The 20216-nt window shown below is 37.7% G+C and overlaps 1 protein-coding gene and 1 long non-coding RNA gene across 5 annotated transcripts in view; one reads left to right on the top strand and one right to left on the bottom strand.

Annotated features, from left to right (window-relative positions):
- Positions 1 to 4115: 4115 nt before the first annotated feature.
- Positions 4116 to 6231, bottom strand: SMIM30 (small integral membrane protein 30). Its single transcript, XM_045865112.2, has 3 exons — positions 6095 to 6231; positions 5641 to 5731; positions 4116 to 4974 (listed from the first exon to the last, which is right to left on the bottom strand). Exon 3 carries the CDS (start codon positions 4927 to 4929, stop codon positions 4750 to 4752), a length of 180 nt encoding a protein of 59 aa, XP_045721068.1. The 5' UTR covers positions 4930 to 4974; positions 5641 to 5731; positions 6095 to 6231; the 3' UTR covers positions 4116 to 4749.
- The window catches only part of LOC123835379 (uncharacterized), a 459456-nt gene continuing 445403 nt past the window's right edge, over positions 6164 to 20216 (top strand). For all 4 annotated transcript variants that reach the window (XR_010406420.1, XR_006788732.3, XR_010406421.1 and 1 more), the window contains exon 1: positions 6164 to 6295. This is a non-coding gene — a long non-coding RNA (uncharacterized LOC123835379). The remainder of the gene's footprint in view (positions 6296 to 20216) is intronic.

Here is a 20216-nt window from a genome sequence, read left to right as displayed (position 1 = left end):
TCACCATTTAACAAATAGGGAGACAGAAATTTAAAAGAAGTGACTTGCCCAAGATCAAATTTTAAGTGGTGGAGCCTGGTTATCTACATCTGTTGGATTTCAGAGGTTAGGCTCTTTCTTCACTTCTATTGTAATACCACAAAGAGAGTATTTGAGTCTTTGGGAGGGAGATGGTTTGTACATAGAGAATTCTTCTCCCTTCATTATGTGCTTCAGGCTGTATAGCTACATCATCGTTCCTTTATCCAAAGTTGGAAATGGCATTTGACAAGCTTTTGCAGAGCTTGGAAAGCCTAAGAGGGTGAAGGTGCACATGATGTTTAGCTTTTGAGATTTCCTGGATCTAGCTGGTTCCTTCACAGTTGATACATTTGGTATCAGATCAGTTTTTATTTATTTATTTTATTTATTTATTTTTTTAAAGATTTTATTTATTTATTTGACAGCGAGAGACACAGTGAGAGAGGGAACACAGCAGGGGGGAGTGGGAGAGGGAGAAGCAGGCCTCCCGCCGAGCAGGGAGCCCGATGCGGGGCTCGATCCCAGGACCCTGGGATCATGACCCGAGCCGAAGGCAGACGCTTAACGACTGAGCCACCCAGGTGCCCCTCAGAGCAGTTTTTAAAGAAGCTGTCCTTACACTCTTGTTGCTGAGACAAAATATGGATACAGCTCACTTTCTTCAAACTTCATCTGCACGCCTGCATTCTTCATTGTTAGTCATACTTCTTAATTGAGCTTTTTTTTTTTTAAAGATTTTATTTATTTATATGACAGAGAGAGCGAGAACAGGAACACAAGCAGGGGGAGTGGGAGAGGGAGAAGCAGGCCTCCCGCTGAGCAGGGAGCCCGATGCGGGGCTCGATCCCAGGACCCTGGGATCATGACCTGAGCCGAAGGCAGACGCTTAATGACTGAGCCACCTAGGCGCCCCCTTAATTGAGCTTATTGAGTAAAGACAGAAATAAATAATATGATGGGTGGGTGAAGAGGAGAGGGCAGACATGGATCACAGGACAAAGGTCTGTTAAGTGAAATATCCTGAATCAATCCTTTACCTGGCATTTTTTCTCTAGAAAATTCACTCTTTAAATATGCACTGAGGAGACTTCTGCTTCCAGGAAGATGGGAGTAGACATCCTTTCTCCTATTTCTTTCACTAAGTATGTACAGCTGAAAACCCTGGACATTATGTATAAAACAAACATAAGAAGATTCTGAAAGGAGGGGCACCTGGGTGGCTCAGCTGGTTGGGTGACTGATTCTTAGTTTCAACTCAGGTTATGATCAGTCAATCAATCAATCAATCAATCAATCAGTAAGATTCTGAAAGGTGGAAAGAAGGCAGGTCAGCTAGGAACTCAGGACCAGAAGAAAGACATAGTAGTGAATTTTCTGGATTTTCTTTTTCCTCATAGATCTCTGACTAGGTACTAGGTACTCCTAAGCTGGCAACCCAGAAATGCCAATGGCCATGGGCCAGTGGAGGCCATGTAGGAAGTTTGGATCCCAGGATCCCACCTTCGGGGTCACTGGAGGGCACGTGGGGAACAATTGTGAGGTGTCCCTGCACATCTACCTGAATCTGGCAGTAAGGAGGCAACAACCTCCCTTGCCCTGAGGCAGCATTGTCAGAGAAGGCCTGCTAAAACACAACCTTTTAAGATGAGCCAGTCTTTTTAATATGATACCCAAAATGTCTGGGTATTAATGGAAAATCATTCCAAGGAAGATCTCAACTTGAATGAGAGAAGACAATCAACAGATGCCCATACTGAAATGACGCAGATGTTAAATTATGACAAGGATTTTGAAGGAGCCGTCACAAAAGTTCAATGAACAATTATGAACATGCTCCACAAATGAAAGAGCAGCAAGGCTCATCAAAGAAATCGAAGCTACAAAGAAAGTCAAATGCAAAATTAAAACTGAAACATACATGGGCACAATCCGTGAACTTGAGGATAGAACATGAGAAATTGCCCAGTCTGAACAACAGAGAAAAAAGACTGAAAAGATAAAAAGCCTTAGGGACAAGTGAGACTGCAACAGAGGATCCAACAACTGGGTCACTGGAGTCCCAAGAGGAAAGGAGAAAGGGGATGGGGCTGAAAGAGTATTTGAAAAAATAATGGCTGAAAATTACCTAAATTGGGGAAAAGACATAAACCTACAGGTTTAAGAAGTTGAGCAGACCCCAAACAGGACCCAAACATATTCATGCCAAGACACATCATAGTCAACCTTCTGAAAACTAAGAACAGAGAGAAAAATCTTGAAAGCAGCCAGAAAGAAGCGATGCAGGAAATGCACAGATTTTGGACATTAGAGGAATGGGTGGGTTACCAGCACTTCTTGTTGATTTCAACTCTTAGTCTTTTGCCTTTGTAACTGAACTTAACTGAGCTAACATGCACAAAGCATTTACTAGACATCTATAAATTATGCTGGCACTTGAGGGACATATGTCAATCTCATTCCTCCTATAACTGCTCCACAGATGTTATCCAACAGAGCAAATCAAGAAATTCCAGAATTTGAAAGAATCTCAAAAAAAAAAAAAAAAAAAAGACAAGCACAGTAATTTTTAATTTGGGATTTCTTGATGGGCTTCAGCTCTGTGCACTACTCGAAATTAATCGAAGAAATGCCAGCATGTATGTGCATTTTTCAAAGGAAAAGGACCATGGTTTTCATCAGATTCTCAAAGGAGCTGGTGGCCCTAAAAAGATTAAGAGCCACTGTTAAAGTTTCTGTTCTTTTCAGGCTAAGCCATATAATCCAACCTAGGTAAAAAAGAACCTAAAAATAGAGAAGGTATTCCTCATTCTGTCAAAATTCCTGAATGCTACCTCTTGATAATTCTCTACTTTTAAGGGAAAAATAAGAAAGGGGCAGTTTTCTAATTCCTTCTAGGCACTTCTGGAAATACACTGTTCATTAAAGAATGTTTGCCTGTAGTCTTATTTCAATCATTTTAAAAATAGTACCTGGAGGTGACTAAATGACTAACACGCTGGGATTTAAAATGTACTTTAAGTTTGATTTCTCGCAACGCCAATGAAAAAGTCCAGTTGTATAAAGAAGAATCAGCAGCCTCTCTATGCCAGTATCAGTAGGCTGGTTTATGAGCGAAGATAAACTGTTCTACAATCTGCATTCCTTTTTCCACCTTTCAAAAAAAAGGGCATGTAAAATTAAGTTCTTTTAATTACACAATGTGTAACTGTCAATTTATCTGAACAAAAAATGTTAGTGCATTCTCATGTGAAAAAATAAAACAGCTATGACAAAAACAGATCTATTTAGTTTCTGTCTGTACAGTGTGGCTGTCCCTCACTTCTTGTACCTTCCACCCAACCCCTTCATGCAAGCCAGGTGAGTTCACCTGCAGGATTGCACTATAAAACAGGGTTTTAGGTTGCTACTGCCTGTTTTCTAATCAAAATTAAGACCCCCAATGTCACCTGGAGAGCAAGATTGGATAATGCATTATTTCAGTAAAAAACTTGATTATCTGCTTCCAGTAGGACCTCATGTAGTTTGATTTACTCAGACTATTCTCTGCTGGCTTGTATCTACAGAATCAAAAGAATCACATAGAATTCCAGGGCCCAACCTAAAATTACCACAATGCAACTAGGAGAAAGATTTGGGAATCTGAAAGTTTTTCCAAGTTCTTCAGGTGATTCTTGAGTTCAAACAGTTTAAAACAGTCTCAAACTTGAATATGCACACAAATGATCCTGGGCTCCTGAAACAAATGCAGATTCTGATCCGATTGGTCTGGACAGGGTCTGAGATTCTGCATTTCTAACAAGTCCCCAGATGATATTGCTGGTTTGAGGACACTTTGAGTAGTAAGATCAGAGAGGGTATGTTTCATCTGGTTAGTGTGTAAATTAGTATAGGCCATTACCTTTTCCTTCTGTATCTGTGGATTCTCTACCAGGGACTTCTACCTTGATACTGCCATTTCTCACTTATCACTGATAGTGTTTCTATAAGCTAGTGTGATCACTTAAGGTAAGGCATTCTGCCACTAAGCTGACATAAAAGTACATACAAAGATAAAAACAACCTGAAATAAACAGAAATGAACATCACACATTAACTTACAACATAATGGGTTTATATTTAATATAGTACTTCCCACCATAGAGATGTTACTCAGTTAATACAAAGGTTTTTTTTAACATTAAATTTCTCCATTTCAATGTCAATATATTTTTTTACATTAAATATTGTTTCCATTTTAACATTAGATACATTGAATACATTTTTCTTATCTCCCCCAAGAAATAAAAATTTTAATTTCTGACCGTATTTGATATTAAGTTGGGAGTTAACAAAACAAAATCTAATAAAAATATGGAGAAAAGACTCCTCAGTGATAGAGGAATTGGCAATTTCCTAGGATTTTGGGCAAGGGTTTCCTTCTTCCTATCTCATGCACTTTGAGAATTCCAAGAAACTATGAAATAATATGTAAATTTCAGTCATCTGACTTCTTTGACCCTCTAACTAGCATATATGAATTATAGACTGCTTTTTTCAGTGCATTATTTATTGTGAAGAAAACTTTTTTTTTTCCCATTTAACATATTATTAATTTGTTCCCACTTACAGGGAGACAAGAATGTGAAAATACCCTATTTCTTGGGAACTTTTAGACATTAAAGCTCAGTTTTTAACCTCAATAACACAAAGGTTTTCCAGGCAAGGTGTGATGCACAAGGCCCATCAAAATCACATTTGTCCATTCCTCTTTCGTGCATATACCCCCAAACAAGCACAAATGCCTGTAATGCTGAGAGCCACACCTAACAAGAGAGCGATTGCATCTCCAGCTTCTACTGCTTCAACAACAGGCAACACCAAAAGCAGTGAAATGAGGACCAAGAGCAACTGTGTTGAGACTGAGGTCATGATGTTGGGATCTTCAGGTATCTGGATCTTGAGGGCTGAAGGTTTCTAGAAATCAAACATGGAAACAAAAAGGAATCATTAAAAATTCCCACCATTTCAGTATGGATACATAAATAACAATCCACACACCTTTCAAATTTAAGTTTCAGACCCATCTCCTCATTTAATGGTAGAAAAAAACAGGTTAAGTTTATAAAAGGTATTTAAAGATGGGGGCGCCTGGGTGGCTCAGTCGTTAAGCGTCTGCCTTCCGCTCAGGTCATGATCACAGGGTCCTGGGATCGAGTCCCACATCGGGCTCCCTGCGCGGCAGGAAGCCTGCTTCTCCTTCTCCCACTCACCCTGCTTGTGTTCCTGCTCTCGCTATCTCTCTCTGTCAAATAAATAAATAAAATCCTTTTTTTTTTTTTAAAAAAAAGGTATTTAAAGATGGTCATTTGAGGCTAATTTCCCCTTTTCATAATAATTCCTTGACTCCAGCAATTTTTCCGCACTCTATCATGCCAACACCATGTGAATCAACTAAGCAAATGAACAGAACATAATTAAGAACAAAGAGAAAACACACAAGACACTCGTAAACTTAAAATACCTTAGTGAGTAAAAATTGCATTTTCTTAGGATTTCTCCCATCCAGGAAATGCAGACAAATCTGGCAAAAGTCACGCAAGATGTAAATCTGTGAACTTGTGGGGAATTAGTAAAACTTACCAAAAAAAGGATTTACGTATAATTCTGATTCGAAATAGTCCCTTCCTGGAGTTCCGGATCGCTGAGGCTAAGAGGTTCCACGTGACAGAGCCTATTATCAGAAGAGGGTAGGATTTAAGAACTACTCACCATCACCATCAGCAGCATTATTATTTTTAAGGAGACAGCCAGAGTCAGTGCAGAGCGAAGAGGTCGTACGGAAGAGAGAGGAATGGATAATAACTGGAGAAAACAGTTTGTTCAAGCAGGGGAACTAGACTTAAAGTTGGTCAGTTTGCCCGCCCAGGAAAACCTAAAAATAAATCGAACCCAGAGACAAGTTCGTGCCATGACTTGATATTAAGATTTTAAAAAGAACCCCTGCTTTGTCCCGGCGAGCTGCAAATATGACCCCTGTTTTACAAATACACTGAGGCAATCTTAAGTATCCTTTGGAGCGGAGATCGTACCTTACCTTCCCGGAAGCAGCCATTAGAGGAATGGCGAAGAGGGCGGGGTCTCCAAACTACACTTCCCACAATCCACGCTGCCGACGACTCCCAGGATGCGCCGGAGCGCTCCCCTGTAACTGGCTGAGAGAGTGACGGGCACGCTGCACGGGAGAAGAGGAGGAGCGAGCTTGAGGGGCTTCCTCGCACGGCGCAACGTTTTACCGGTAAAGTGTCTCAGTGTCATTGTACAAACGCTCTCTCAAAAATGAGTTAAAGAAATGACAGCAAGTGACTTTTACCCTATTTAAGGTTTTAAGACACACAAATAGTTATGTCTTTTCTTCGACTGAAATGAAGACACAACAGCGGGAAGATACCACCCGGGCACAGCCATCTGTTTCGGATTCTTTTTAAACTAGCGGCTTCCAACATTCCGAAGCCGGGAATCCCCTGTCACCATCTTCCAAATGTGCCTTGTGACGTTTTGTTCATTCCTTTTAAGCAATGGGGAAAACACGTTTAATTAGACATTTTGGAAAATGTTAAAACCATTTGTAGGGAAACACAGAGTTTAGGAAAAATGGTTTGAAGGAAGATCTCTTTTATTCGGGTTCTGGGGTTGTGAGAATCCCCCTTAGTTCAAGGGTGCAGTGTGTGTATGGCCCACTTAGTGATTTCTTCTCAGTCATGTTTTTATGATACCCACCCTATCTGCCCCCAAATATTTATGAAAAGATGTGAAATTATTACTTTTAAATATTAAGTGAATTATTTGCATATATAAGTCAACCCTTTCTGAAAGGCACTCTTGAAGTCCAATATCTGTGAAGTCTTTAATCGAAACTTTGCCTAGTCACCCAGTTTTCTGAATTCTCATTTACAGATTCGACAGTTTATTTGACACCCTCAGATTGTAAGTTATTAGTGATGTGGATTAGGGATAAAGTCACTGCCCTGTCAGAATCAGTCTCTCAGAGCAGGTACATTCAGCTCAGTGCCCATAATTAGCATGTAATCTTGTACCTTATCTTTTTTCATAAATGTTACCAATCTCTCTAGACTGACAGCAAAGCTTTATATTCTTGTCTCCTAACAGGCACCCAGCAATAGAGTTGGCTAATCGTAATTATTTGAATAAATACATGTGCCAACAAGATTTCATGAGACAAAGAAGTGCCAAAAAAACCAAACGAAGGTCTTTTGCATATTGGAAGTCTGAGGATAACTACACAGTAATATTGTTAGCGTTGCTTCTTTAAACTTGATTGTTTTAACAAAGTTCTGTCTTTGCCTCATTTGCTTTGAACTTTTAGTTTTGTACCTTTCTAATCAAGTATATTTGAAATATATTACAAAATATTCTCTTGTATTTTAGTGTGAACATTTTGGGGATTTTATTTTTCCCTTTATGTTTATTTGTTAGCTAAAGTTAGCAGAGACTACTTTAAAGTTAGTGTTATTACAGGCTTGTTTCTAGGTGTGTCAACTTTGAAGATAGTGGTTTGAAGTTTGAAGAGTCTGTGGATGGTAAAATGCTTTTTCTTTAAAATGTTAAGATGTCAGTTAATGACCTGACTCATCTGAAATAGAGTGGCAGAAGTTTGTGCAGGGGTGTTTTGGGCCCAAGTAGTTTTAAAATAAATTTGGTTAGCTTTCTCTAACTAGCACCCACCCCACTCAGGCAATTTAATAAAGGTATTGCTATATATGCTTTTGTGTGCCTTATCCCAGTCCTAGTATCCAAGTTGTATGGTATCCTATTTCTCAGTTTTTTCTTACTACCCTAGTGATTAAAAAAATTAATCACTTATTCCTTTGCTTAAAACTCTCCAGTTTCAACACATTAAGCTGAAGTCCAGACTCTTTATCTAGACTCACAAAGCTCTATACATTCTGGCCTCTGCTTCTCTCATGTCAATCCCTCACTCACCCATGCTTATTCCATTCCAATGACATTCACCTGTTTGCTGTTTCTTAAACATGCGAATTTTGTTGTTTCCTATTGAATTTGCCCTTGCTTTTGTCTCTGCCAGTAATACTTTTCCTACCGACTTCTTAATGGCTGTTTTCTCAAGGTTCTGCTTAAATGTCACCTTCTTCCCTGAGCACCTCACAGAAGATATCTCTCCCATTGCTGTCTATCCATTTTCTTGCCTTATTTTTTCTTCATAGTGTCTATCATTAACTGAAATTATATTATGTATTTGTTTATATGTGTAGTAGGTAAACAAATACAAGTAAAGTGAAAATTCCATGAAGGGCAGGAAATATTCCTGTCTTATTCATACTGAGTTCCTAGCTACTAGAACAGTGTCTAGCATGGTAGATACTTCGAAGGTATTTTGTGAATGAATGAATATTAGTATAAGACTACAATTTGATTAATATTTACTTACCTTTATACTGTTGATGGTAGAAACTACCTTATATGTAGGAAATCAGCTTCTGGGCTAAAGTATGAAGATACTTGATGATCTAGACTGAGCTTACTTTGAGTTTTCATTCAAAATTTGGTCTTACATATTTCCCCATAGTATTATTAACAAGAATTTACATTTATGTATACATAAGATACAGTAGCATCTAAAACAAGAACGTACTTTGTTCAGGAACCTGTCTATATTGGTCCCTACTTACTTCCTCTCCACTTGAAGCATCAGGATTTTGACAACAAATGTTGATTAAATCTACCTGGATCATGTATTTTTTCCTTAACAATACTGGAAAGGTTTTCTTTAAGTACCGCTTAATGTTGGATGAACAATATTGGCATTTTTGGCGAGACAGTACTTTGCTGTGCAGACACAATACTGCGGGATGTCTAGCATCCCTAGCCCGTGCCCAGTAGATGCCAGTAGGATCCCCCAGTCACGAGGACAACCAGCTGCTCTCACACATTGCTAAATACTCTTTAGTTGTAGATACTGTTCCTAGTTGAGAACCACTCCAGATTTCATGAACAAAATGAAGGGTGTAGTTGAGAATGAAATGAAACCCAACAGCAAAGAGTTCACACACACGTGTGTGTGTGTGTGTATACACACACAAACATATATACAAACACCCCAACACTGCAGTGTCTTAATGATTTAGATCCTTTTCCTTTAAATATGCTGGTTTTATGCTTTTTAAAAATATGCTGCTTATGCTTTATTTACAGATTCTTTTCTTTTTCCTGTCAGCATCTCTACCAGACAGGTTCCACTGGTCACTTTCTTATAACAGCACTGATATGTAGATTGAAATGAGATTTCTGCTTTTATATCTGCCACTCAGCTTAGTCTTTAAGCTGCAGAGAGCTAGTATGCTATAGTTTAAGGAATATTAGTTTTTTCCTTGGTGGCTTTGTGGATTTGGGTATTTATTTACTCTCTTTGAGGCTTAGTTTCCTTTTACAAAATATGTTTTGAGAAGATTAAATGAAATATTTTCAAAGTGACCGAAAAAGTGACCAGGGATCAATACTCCTCAATTCCCCCTTTAATTGTATTTCTATATCGCTGGCTAATGATTAAAAGTTAAGGTTTCTGGGTCAGACTGCTTGGTTGGAATTCTACTTCTGCTGCTTACTAGCTGTATGACAATACGAAACCTTTCTAAGACTCAGCTTATCTATCTATAAAATTGGGTATAGTAGTATCCACTTATTATGTATAGTAGGAGGATTAAATGAATTAGTTCCTGGAATTAGTAGCTGGCATGTAGTAAGCCCTCATTGAATAGTAACTATTTAATTTGCTACTATTTGCTATTAATCAAATCCACGAAATATGAGGTCTCTATGATGTGGTCTCTGTCCATTGTGAATGTGCTCTTCTGCATAGTAAATAGCAAATGCTTGTGGAATCTTTGGGTGCAGGCACATTTTAGGCCCCGTAGGCTTTGGGTTGAGGGCTGACTAGAAACATTTTCCTCTTACTCTAAATCTGTGGTAGTTGTGATAAAACAAAACAAAACAAAACCATCCAGTTGTTGCCTTGATGGCATTTTCTATTTAACTATTTCATACCTCTTGGGGGTTATATTTATGTTTAAAACATATTCTCCACCTAGCTGGTGTTACATCATCAGTTCATTATATTGGGTCCAGCTGTCTGAATGCTCCTGCAGGCTTCTATATAGTTCCTCTTTAGCATTAAGTATCTAGGGTTATCAAATCCAGAATTTAGTCTTTTGGTTCAAGAGAAGCTAAGCCTACACCATCCTTCACTAAAATAGAGACCACTGGTAGCCAGTCATATTCAGAGACAAAGAACATTATTTTAGTCACTAATCTGACCAGTGGAGGGCAAAATTTACCAAGTTAGTTGTTACCAAGAAATGGGGTTTCAGAGAAGAATGGAAAAGTGGTCCTGCTTATAAGGATTAGAAGTGAGTCATTGCTAGGCCCCAAATGAAGGCATTTCTGGAATCCATCAGAAGAAGCAGGATGGCTGACATCAGGATTTTGCAGTGTGTGTGTCAGGGAATTCATAAAAATCCAGATTTTCTCTTTAGTAATTGAGACAAGCCAGGTGAATAGAGACATTTTATTGGAGCCTCACAATTAAAAAAGACCAACCCAGAGCTGGTCAGTATTTCCTATCAACAATAAGACATTTATTACTGTGATCATTACATTAGAGCTAACTAATCATTAGGCTAACAGGATGGGATAAGCTGCACTTTCTAGAGCTGTTCAGCTGCTGCAGAAAAAACACCTGTTGAGGCTAAACTGGTGCCAGCATCTTACAGAGGTATATGGGCAAGCTGCAGATGTCATTGTTGACATGGTTCCAGCCACCATCTAGAGCCCATTATGGATGTGGTCCTCACTTCCACCAGAGAACCTCCGTAATCTGTGGGAATCAATTATACACACAAGTCTGTGGTGTCCAGGGAAGTGAGGAACCCCCCACAGATACTGGCAGATTCAAATTTTACCTACACTGCTAGGCTTCCAGGAGTAGGTTAAGAATTCTTGGATGAGACGAATTTATAGTTTTGAAAAGTTATAAGGTTATCTCTTTATATAGCACTTTATTCACCATGATAACAGACTGATTAAGAACATTGTCTTTGGAGATGCCATTGGATGGCCCGAAATTTATCTCTCCACTTACTAATTCTGTGAGTTTGTACAAATTACCTAACTTCTTAAAATATTCAAATATTTTATTCCTTAAAATAGTTATCTGAAGCAGATATTATTATCATACCCTGTTACAGATGAGGAAACTGAGACATAGTTAAGTAATTTATCCAAGATTATGTAACTGGTGGGTTGTAGAGTCAGGATATGGACCTAGGAAATCTGACAAAGTCTATACTATTAATCATTGCTCGGCTCTTGGGTGGCTCAGTCGTTAAGCATCTGCCTTTGGCTCAGGTTATGATCCCAGGGTTCTGGGATCGAGCCCCGCATCGGGCCCACTGCTCGACCGGGAGCCTGCTTCTTCCTCTCCCACTTCCCCTGCTTGTGTTCCTTCTCTCGCTTTGTCCCTCTCTGTCAAATGAATAAATAAAATCTTTACAAAAAAACAAAACAAAACAAAATCATTGCTCATGTGCTTAAAAATTTTTTTTTTATATGGGGGCAGGAAGAGAGAGAGGGAGAGAAAGTAGAGAGAGAGAGAGAGAGAGAGAGAAAGGTGAGGAGGGGGAGAGGGAGAGAGGGAATCTTTATTTTTTGAGAGAGAGAGAATCTTAAGCACGCTCTGCACTGGGCATGGATCCATCTCACAACCCTGAGATCATTACCTGAGCTGAAATCAAGAGTCAAACACTTAACCAACTGAGCCACCCAGGTGACCCTAAGAAATTTGTAATTAAAGTATAGTTGATGTACAAACCTATATGCTTTTATATGGAAAATGTCTGCAGGATCAAACACCATTTTAATTTTCTTTGAAATAAGGTGCTCTAGTGTTGCTTAGGAAACTTAACCATGGTGAGTCATTGAGGAGTTGTTGGTGTTTGTATACTTTTCTCTAGGACCTAGTTTGGTGAATGAGTGAGTACCAGTATTTGCCTAATTTGTCAATGGATTTTGACTTAGTTTTAATAAATATGTACACAAAAGTTTTTTTTTTTCATTAAAGTATGTCTAACCCAGGCTGAGAAACACACTTAGTGATAGGTATAACTATGACATGTCAGAGAATATAGATTGTGATGCTTTAGCAAATCTCAACTATCATAAAACCACTGAAGTCCATATAATATATAAAACTCAAAAAGAAAGAAAAGAGAGTGAAAAGAACCTTTTGAAAATCTTTGCTTATAGGTCAGAAACTTAAACGAGTCACTGTCAAAGTATAGAGAAGTTATTAACAATTTAGTATATGCAGTTCATGAGGAAATATTAATTCCTCTGTATAGACCAGGTGTTCATTATGATTAAGAGCTGGTAACTATGGAAACAGCATAAAATTTATAAAATTAAAAAGTACCAGATAGAAAATGCAAATAACATAGGAGAATGAATCATGCCCTAATTGGTCTTAGCTTGATTTCCCTTGAATGTAGACTTAGAAAATTTCTATCTGGCAATTTTCTGAGTAAATCACTCATTTTTCAGACCCTGAATTTCTTCTTTGGATATCTCAACTTGTTCATTTGATAATGCCTTTATCTAGAGTCAATTTATATATGATAGAATGTATAGGGCTGGAATTTTTATAGTAAGCAATAGCTGGGAAGTGGTGACTTTGAACTGAGCTTGGAAACTTGAATGAGTACCTGAACCTTTTATGTAGACATTTATTGGGAATTTTCAGTTGACGTATTGTGATTGGTCACTTTTAGTTTTTAAACCTATATCTTTTGCTAAATCATATAGATGGTCCAGGTTGAGAGCTTTATGGTATAACATCAGTCGCTGTGTCATGGAATGAATTATGTATCTATGAAATGGTGAACTGGAGAGCAACAATAAAGTTTCTTTACTCTTGCCTATAATATTTTGATTGTTTATAAATCTATTCTGTGAGTCCATTGTGCCAACAGGCTACCTGTCTGTAGATATTCTAAAAATAGTATTATTAGAATTAAAATTCTTCATAAAAAATTATCACAAAATAATCTTACTTTCTGGAAGAATGATTTTATTCAAGGAGGTTGGCAGATTTTCTCTTCAAGGGAAAATTCTTTATTTTAAAAGTAGAATAAGTTATTTTAAAAAATGATTGCAGCTGGTTCAATTGAGGAAAAAGTTCCATGCAATGCTATTCACAGTTCCATTTGATTGTGATTTGGACCTGTTTTCATGCATTTTAAGCTCTCATTTCTCAGGGGAGTCAAAATAAGTAGCTGACCTCAATCTGACAGTCATAGTGAAGCCCTGCTTTTGTGAGCATGCCTATCAACACTAGGATGTATAAAAGTGAATGTGGTGTGCTGTATAAGAGCACAGACACAATCCTTTTATCTGCTGTGGTTTAGTAGGACCCTTGGTAAAAATATTTTACCTACCTCTGGTCACCAGGCTTTAAAAGGGATCTGGAAAGACAGCAGAGAGCCCAGGGATGAGTGGCAGAGTTAATTAAAGTGATCCAAAAATCGGTCCTGGAAGAGTGTTCTCAAAATGTGTTCTGTGGTCCACTTTCCAATTACATAGGGAGTTTATATAAAAATACAAATTTCTAAAACAAGTTCTCCAGATAATATTTAGGATCATCCGGTCTTAGAACCTTTTTCATTGGGGAAAATAATTTACTGAGGCTGATTGTTTGGGAAGAGGAAACATAAGGACAACTGAATAATGATCTTTAACTTAATGAACAATATTTAATAAGACCCAGTTAGAATTATCTGTCTTGCTCTCATGGACCCCTTTTCAGTTATCGATGAAACAAAAAATACAAATATTTCTCGCCTCTTGTGCATATATCAAATAGCATTTTTTCTTATTTCTTATAGACTTATCTTTCTCAAAAACTTATTTTAAAAAATGTATAAAACCATTATGATTATTTCTACATTTAGAAATGTAGAAATATCCCATTCCTCAGAAAAAGCAAAGAGTGAAAGGAACTCTGAGTAATAAAATGGACAATATCCTCAGTTTTAAAACATACCCATGCAGTTGTGAGTTTCACACGGTTACATCTTAGAACAGTCTTCTGTTAAAGATTAGGACAAAGCATTAAATGCAACTCACTGAAGGTGATCAGAAGGGTGTTGTGTGGTGAGTTGCTAATATGTAGCTTTCTGGTGATTCAACATTAACCGAGGATTGAGTTTATAAGGCCTTGGACCTATTTTCCCTAAACATTTCTTCTCTCAGTAGGTACTTGGAAGGGAGCTAGGTAACCTGGAGTGCTGGTATTCTAAATTACTGGCTGAAGGCCCATCCATATGCTTTGGAGCTGAGACCAGCAAGCAAGATAGTTATTCTGTTACGAAAATTGCGTAGCTCTAATAAGTATTCTTGCCACACAGCTACATCTGGATAAACTGGGGCTTGGGCCCAGGGTCTTACGTGTTTCAGTTATATCTCACTGATTTTTCTTACCGTCCCTAATATTATAATATTCTTGTAGCAGCATTCCATAAATATATATTGAGTAAATTAACAACTAAGACTTTATAGTTTTAGTCAACATAGAGCCCAGTTTGAATCAATATGTGTGACATAGCCATGAAAACTGAGTGTAATCTTGGATTGCAGGAATAGATGTGTAGTACCTAGAATGGGGAAGATAAGTTCTGTTTTGCTCTTTCCATTTTGGCCATACCTAGCAATATGATGTTCTTTTATGGATTGTCTTCTTTCTTTCTTTCTTCTTTCAGATTTTTTTAATTTATTTGTCAGAAAGAGAGAAGAGAGAGAGAGCACACAAGCAGGGAGAGCGGTAGGCAGAGGGAGAAGCAGGCTCCCCGCTGAGCAAGAATCCCAATGTCGGTCTTGATCCCAGGACCCGAAGGCAGATGCTTAACTGATTGAGGCACCCAGGTGTCCTGGATTCTCCACTTTCAGAAAAAGGTTAACAAACTGGATGTTAACCAGGACTGTGATAAGACTAGAATCATTAGTTGAAGAACATAGTTGAAACTCAGTGAGACTAACTACTGGTTTTGATGATTCATTCCATAGGAGAGGTACTAAAAGAAAAGAACTGGACTTGTGTAGGATGGTCAGTAGGTGAAAGTGATACAGAGGCACGTTTTAGCACCATATAAGGAAAAGCTTTCTAATGTTGTAAGAGGGAATTGGCTGCCTTGGTGAGCAGTGAACTCTTGATCAGAATAGGTTGGCTTAATGAATACTTGGCATGATGTTGTAGAAAGGATTCAGACTTCAAAAGGACGATTGGCTTAGTGGATATCCTTGAACGTTTACTCTGAACTTGACATTCGCTGATTCTCTTATCTTCTCCTCCCATGACCCCCAAGTCTTATGGTAGTTGTCTGATGCTTATTACACGGGTTTGTTTCAAGTCTCTGAGACACTGCTATTTATCTTTCTGAAAGCATTATTCTTAGTATTTCTTTCTTTCAAATTGGAAGGAAAAAATGGACTGTTTTTCTATTTCTGAAAAAGAAACCTTTGTTAATAATTTGTTAACATTTATAGTACATAAATATACATGATATATTGTTAATATTGTCCATATGTGTCATCATTGTGTAACTGATACTATTTCATAAACGATCATGTAGGCTAAAGTGAACAGATGAAAAATTGGTTCTGTATGTCTTATTTAGACTAACAAAGGTTTATAGTCTGAGGATTAAGATATAAACTTAATCAAGTTTTTTGTGATGTGTCCTGAAAATGGACTCATTATGGAATACCTACAAAATGCTTCCTGCTGACAGTCAGAATGATCTTAACAGACTTGTGAATGTCAAGTCATTGTACTGTACATTTCTGGATGTTTAAATCTTAGACCAAAGTAAGTTTTCATATTTCTTATTGTTCTAAATTTCATATTGTGCTTTTCTGGGAAATTAACTATTTTTATTTAATTTCTGAGTGCATTAATCCCTTAAACATTGAACATAAAAGTCCTTTTGACTTTTGAGCATGTAGGTACCAAAATATGTGCAGTGTATAGAACTGGAAACATGTTGATACTATTCATTATATTGCCTAGGTGCTTAGCTACTCAGGGAAGCAAAACCTGAAAAAAGATATAGGTTATATTTGTGGTATCTTCTTTTCTACACAATTCCTTGGAATCTGTTGTTTAGGTAAGAGATTTTCTACCTGGACTGCTAGGGAGTTTGATAAGAAAATACTCAAAATCTTCTTATAATTATTTTCTCCTAGATAAAAAGCAGTACAAATTTACCATGTGGTTTTACACTGGTGCCCTATACTGCCCACATGTTAGATAGTCATGTGCTCTGAAGAGTCCCCTGACTATTTTATTTTATTTATTTTTTAAAGTTTTTATTTATTCATTTGAGACAGAGAGATACAGAGAGAGAGAGAGAGAGCATGAGCAGGGAGAGAGGCAGAGGGAGAGGGAGAAGCAGGTTCCCCACTGAGCAGGGAGCCTGATGTGGGGCTTGATCCAAGGACCCTGGGATCATGACCTGAGCCGAAGGCAGACGCTTGATGACTGAGCCACCAGGCACCTGTACCCCGACTATTTTAGGGAAGAATGGGAGTCGACCACAGTGCCCATATTTATTATTTCATTTTCAACATACAAGAGTTTATTTTAGTGTTTGTATGTCTGGTTAAGTGCATAAACATATAGTACTACCCAATTTTAGCTCAATTAAACTTCAAAGATTCTTACCAAAAAACCATGGATTGAATATAGTACTAATCACTCAAAGGATTGTAAAATGAATGTCATGATTTAATAAATTCAGCCAATAATGTGCTTCATCTTTTTGGATCTATTTATCTTTGAGCAGCATTTTCTTTCTTAGCTTATGACAACCATAATTGAATTTAGAAGTAGACTTTTGAATCACAGCATCAATAAATGTTAAGCAAAGACCGAAAGAAATGATGTGCATTTGATTGAATCAGTATTTACTTTGAAATTATTAATAAGAATGTGGAAAAAAATTTTGGGCCATTAATTAACAAACCGAAGTTATATAATGTTTAAATTTATTTATTTATTTTTAAAACATTTCTATTATTGTGTGTTTTGAAATGTATCTATCAGCATAGTAATACATGGATATAATTTATATATTTTATGTATATATGTGAATGTTTAAAATATTCGTACTCATAAAGGTGTCTAGTGTAAAAATTTGGAGACACTGGTCTAGATTTGAATCACTGGAAGTGAAAGGGAAGGTCATGTCATTTTATTTTTTCCAGAAAACATGAAAAGAATGGGTCTCTGCCCCCATTTGCATCTGTTCCTTTCCTTAACAAGAGCAGGGCTGTGTCATTATAGGAAGCCACTGTCAAGTGAGTGATTTTTCTGTACTTGACAGAAATTTCTACTTAAACAGAAGGTTCAATTTTATGGGCAAGTTGCCTTTACTATGTGGCAACCTCTGCCTATATATAGAAGTTATATTTTCTTAAAAGAGGTGGCATATCTGCATTTGTTTGCTATTGTATCCTGATTTAGGAGTTTTCTTGCCATATGCTCTGGAAGAGAAGCTTAAGTCTGAGACAAGTGAGACTGCCATTAGGTGGACCAACTGATTTAGTTTCTACTCTTCAAAATGGTAGTACCCAAACAACAACAACAAAACTCAAATACAAAGACCTCCAAGCCTAGAATCCTTTCATATCATTTGGATTGAGGAGTGATATTGAGGTGTGTTCCCTCTATCCCTGCACGGCAGAGAGTTTTTATCAAGAAAGGATCCTGTATTTTGTCAAATGCTTTTTCTGCATCTATTGAAAGGATCATATGGTTCTTGTCTGTTCTTTTATTAATGTTGTGTATCACATTGATTGATTTGTGGATGTTGAACTGCCCTTGCAGCCCGGGAATAAATCCCACTTGGTCCTGGTGAATAATCCTTTTAAGTACTGCTAGATCCTATTAGCTAGTAGAAGTGGATGGCATAAAAGAATCAGTGATTCAGTGGCAACCTTTCATTCATTTCCAAAGGAGATTTTAGAAGATTGAGAACTGAGAAGTAAATGCTATTCTAACTCTTTTTATTTTTATCAGAAAAGACCTGAGTCTTTATAAGTCCAGCAAAATACATTTCCCATATCTTTAAGAACATAGTGATCTGCTGTGGTCATATCATTTTTATTCTCCTTTTCTGTTTGTGCTCTTTCAATTAGAATTTTATCTACAATATTAGCCCTCTTAGAATTGGGTGATGATAAAACTATCCAACAACTTTTGCCAAACATTGAAAATCGTTCAGGATAAAGGGTAGAAATCAGGTAATTTTTAATACCAGTGGGTTAGTTCCTAAATTTTGTTGCAGTTAAAAGGGAACTGGATAAGAAATGGGCAGAATACATGAATAGACACTTTTCCAAAGAAGACATCCAGATGGCTAACAGGCATAGGAAAAGATGCTCAACATCAGTCATCATCAGGGAAGTACAAATCAAAACCACGATGAAATACCACCTCATACCCATCAGAATGGCTAAAATTAATAACACAAGAAATAACAGGTGTTGGTGAGGATGCAGAGAAAAGGGGACCCTCTTGCCCTGTTGGTGGGAATGCAAACTGGTGCAGCCATTCTGGAGAACAGTATGGAGGTTCCTCAAAAAGTTAAAAATAGACCTACTCTATGCTCCAGCAACTGTACTCCTAGGTATTTATCCAAAAGATACAAAAATACAGATTCGAAGGGGTACATGCACCCCTATGTTTATAGCAGCATTATCAACAATAGCCAAATTATTTAGAGAGCCCCAATGTCTATTGACTGATGAGTGGATAAAGAAGAGGTGGTATGTATATATATATATACACACACACACACACAATGGAGTATTCTTCAGCCATCAAAAAGAATGAAATCTTGCCATTTGCAAAGATGTGAATGGAGAGCTAGAGTATATTCTGCTAAGTTAAATAAGTCAGTCAGAGAAAGAAATATACCATATAATTTCACTCATGTGTGGAATTTAAGAAAGAAAACAGGTGAACATATGGAAAGAGGGGAAAGGAAAAAAAGGAGAGAAGGAAACCATAAGAGACTCTTAATGATAGAGCATAAACTGAGAGTTGATGGAGGGAAGAGGGTGGGGAATGGGCTAGATGTGTGATGGGTATTAAAGAGGGTACCTGTTGTGATGAGCACTGGATATTGTATGTAGGTGATGTAGGTGATCACTGAATTCTACTCTAGAAACCAATATTGTGCTATATGTTAACTAAAATTTAAATTAAAAAAAGGGAACTGGAGTCAGCTGGGATAAATTAAGTTCTAGATCTTGCCTTTGCCTCAATTAATAGGTTCACATCTTTTTTTTATTTTTTTAAGATTTTATTTATTCATGAGAGAGAGGGAAATGCAGAGGCAGAGGGAAAAGCAGGGAGCCCGATGCGGAACTCGATCCCAGGACCCTGGGATTATGACCTGAGCCAAAGGCAGACGCTTAACTGACTGAGCCACCCAGGCGTCCCAATAGGTTCACATCTTTAATAGAAGACCAGGACAAAGTTATGATGAAGTCAGCAAATTTATTGTATGTTGCTATTTTTTGCATTACACAATTATTGACTTGAGTCTTAGATTAGGTTGCCTTGGAAATCGATTCTGAGATGAAGAGTTGCATGTAGGAGGTTTTTTGAGAAGTGGTCTCTAGCAATGAAGTAAGTAAGGAAATGAGAAAAGTAGGACTGCAAAGAGGGAGAAGCTGACCTGCAGTGCAACTGAGGCATCAGTGGAGCTTGTAGGGAGCTTTGGAGCTGGGATGTCCCTTTAGAGTTGTTCCAAATTGAAGCATGAGAGACTTTGTTCCTGAGTATGAATTGGCCATTGACTGTTGGCTCTCTCCTGGGAGGGGCCTTAATCTTAAGTGAGAAAGTTCCCTGTGGTCAAGGACATTTCTTTGTGAGGGACATAATTGTGAGCTGTCAAAAGACGATATGTCTATCACTTGGGGGAAGGATGCTTTAACCCTCAGGAGGGAGTCTGGGTGGAGCATCCAGTACCAACCGTGCTTGATAAGGTAGCACAGTATTATACACTCAACCATATAGAATATAGAATAGCAGCTTGGCAGGGAAGGTGAATCTTTGTGGATTATGG

Source organism: Mirounga angustirostris, unplaced genomic scaffold (genome assembly GCF_029215605.1).
Source record: "Mirounga angustirostris isolate CCGP_5_RB_7025 unplaced genomic scaffold, mMirAng1.0.hap1 SCAF_12, whole genome shotgun sequence".
Taxonomy (NCBI): Eukaryota; Metazoa; Chordata; class Mammalia; order Carnivora; family Phocidae; genus Mirounga; species Mirounga angustirostris.
This window is presented reverse-complemented; position numbering and strand designations above follow the sequence as displayed.

Bases quoted from the DNA above. Each gene is read 5' to 3' on its own strand.
- SMIM30 (XM_045865112.2), bottom strand. From the start codon at position 4,929: ATGACCTCAGTCTCAACACAGTTGCTCTTGGTCCTCATTTCACTGCTT.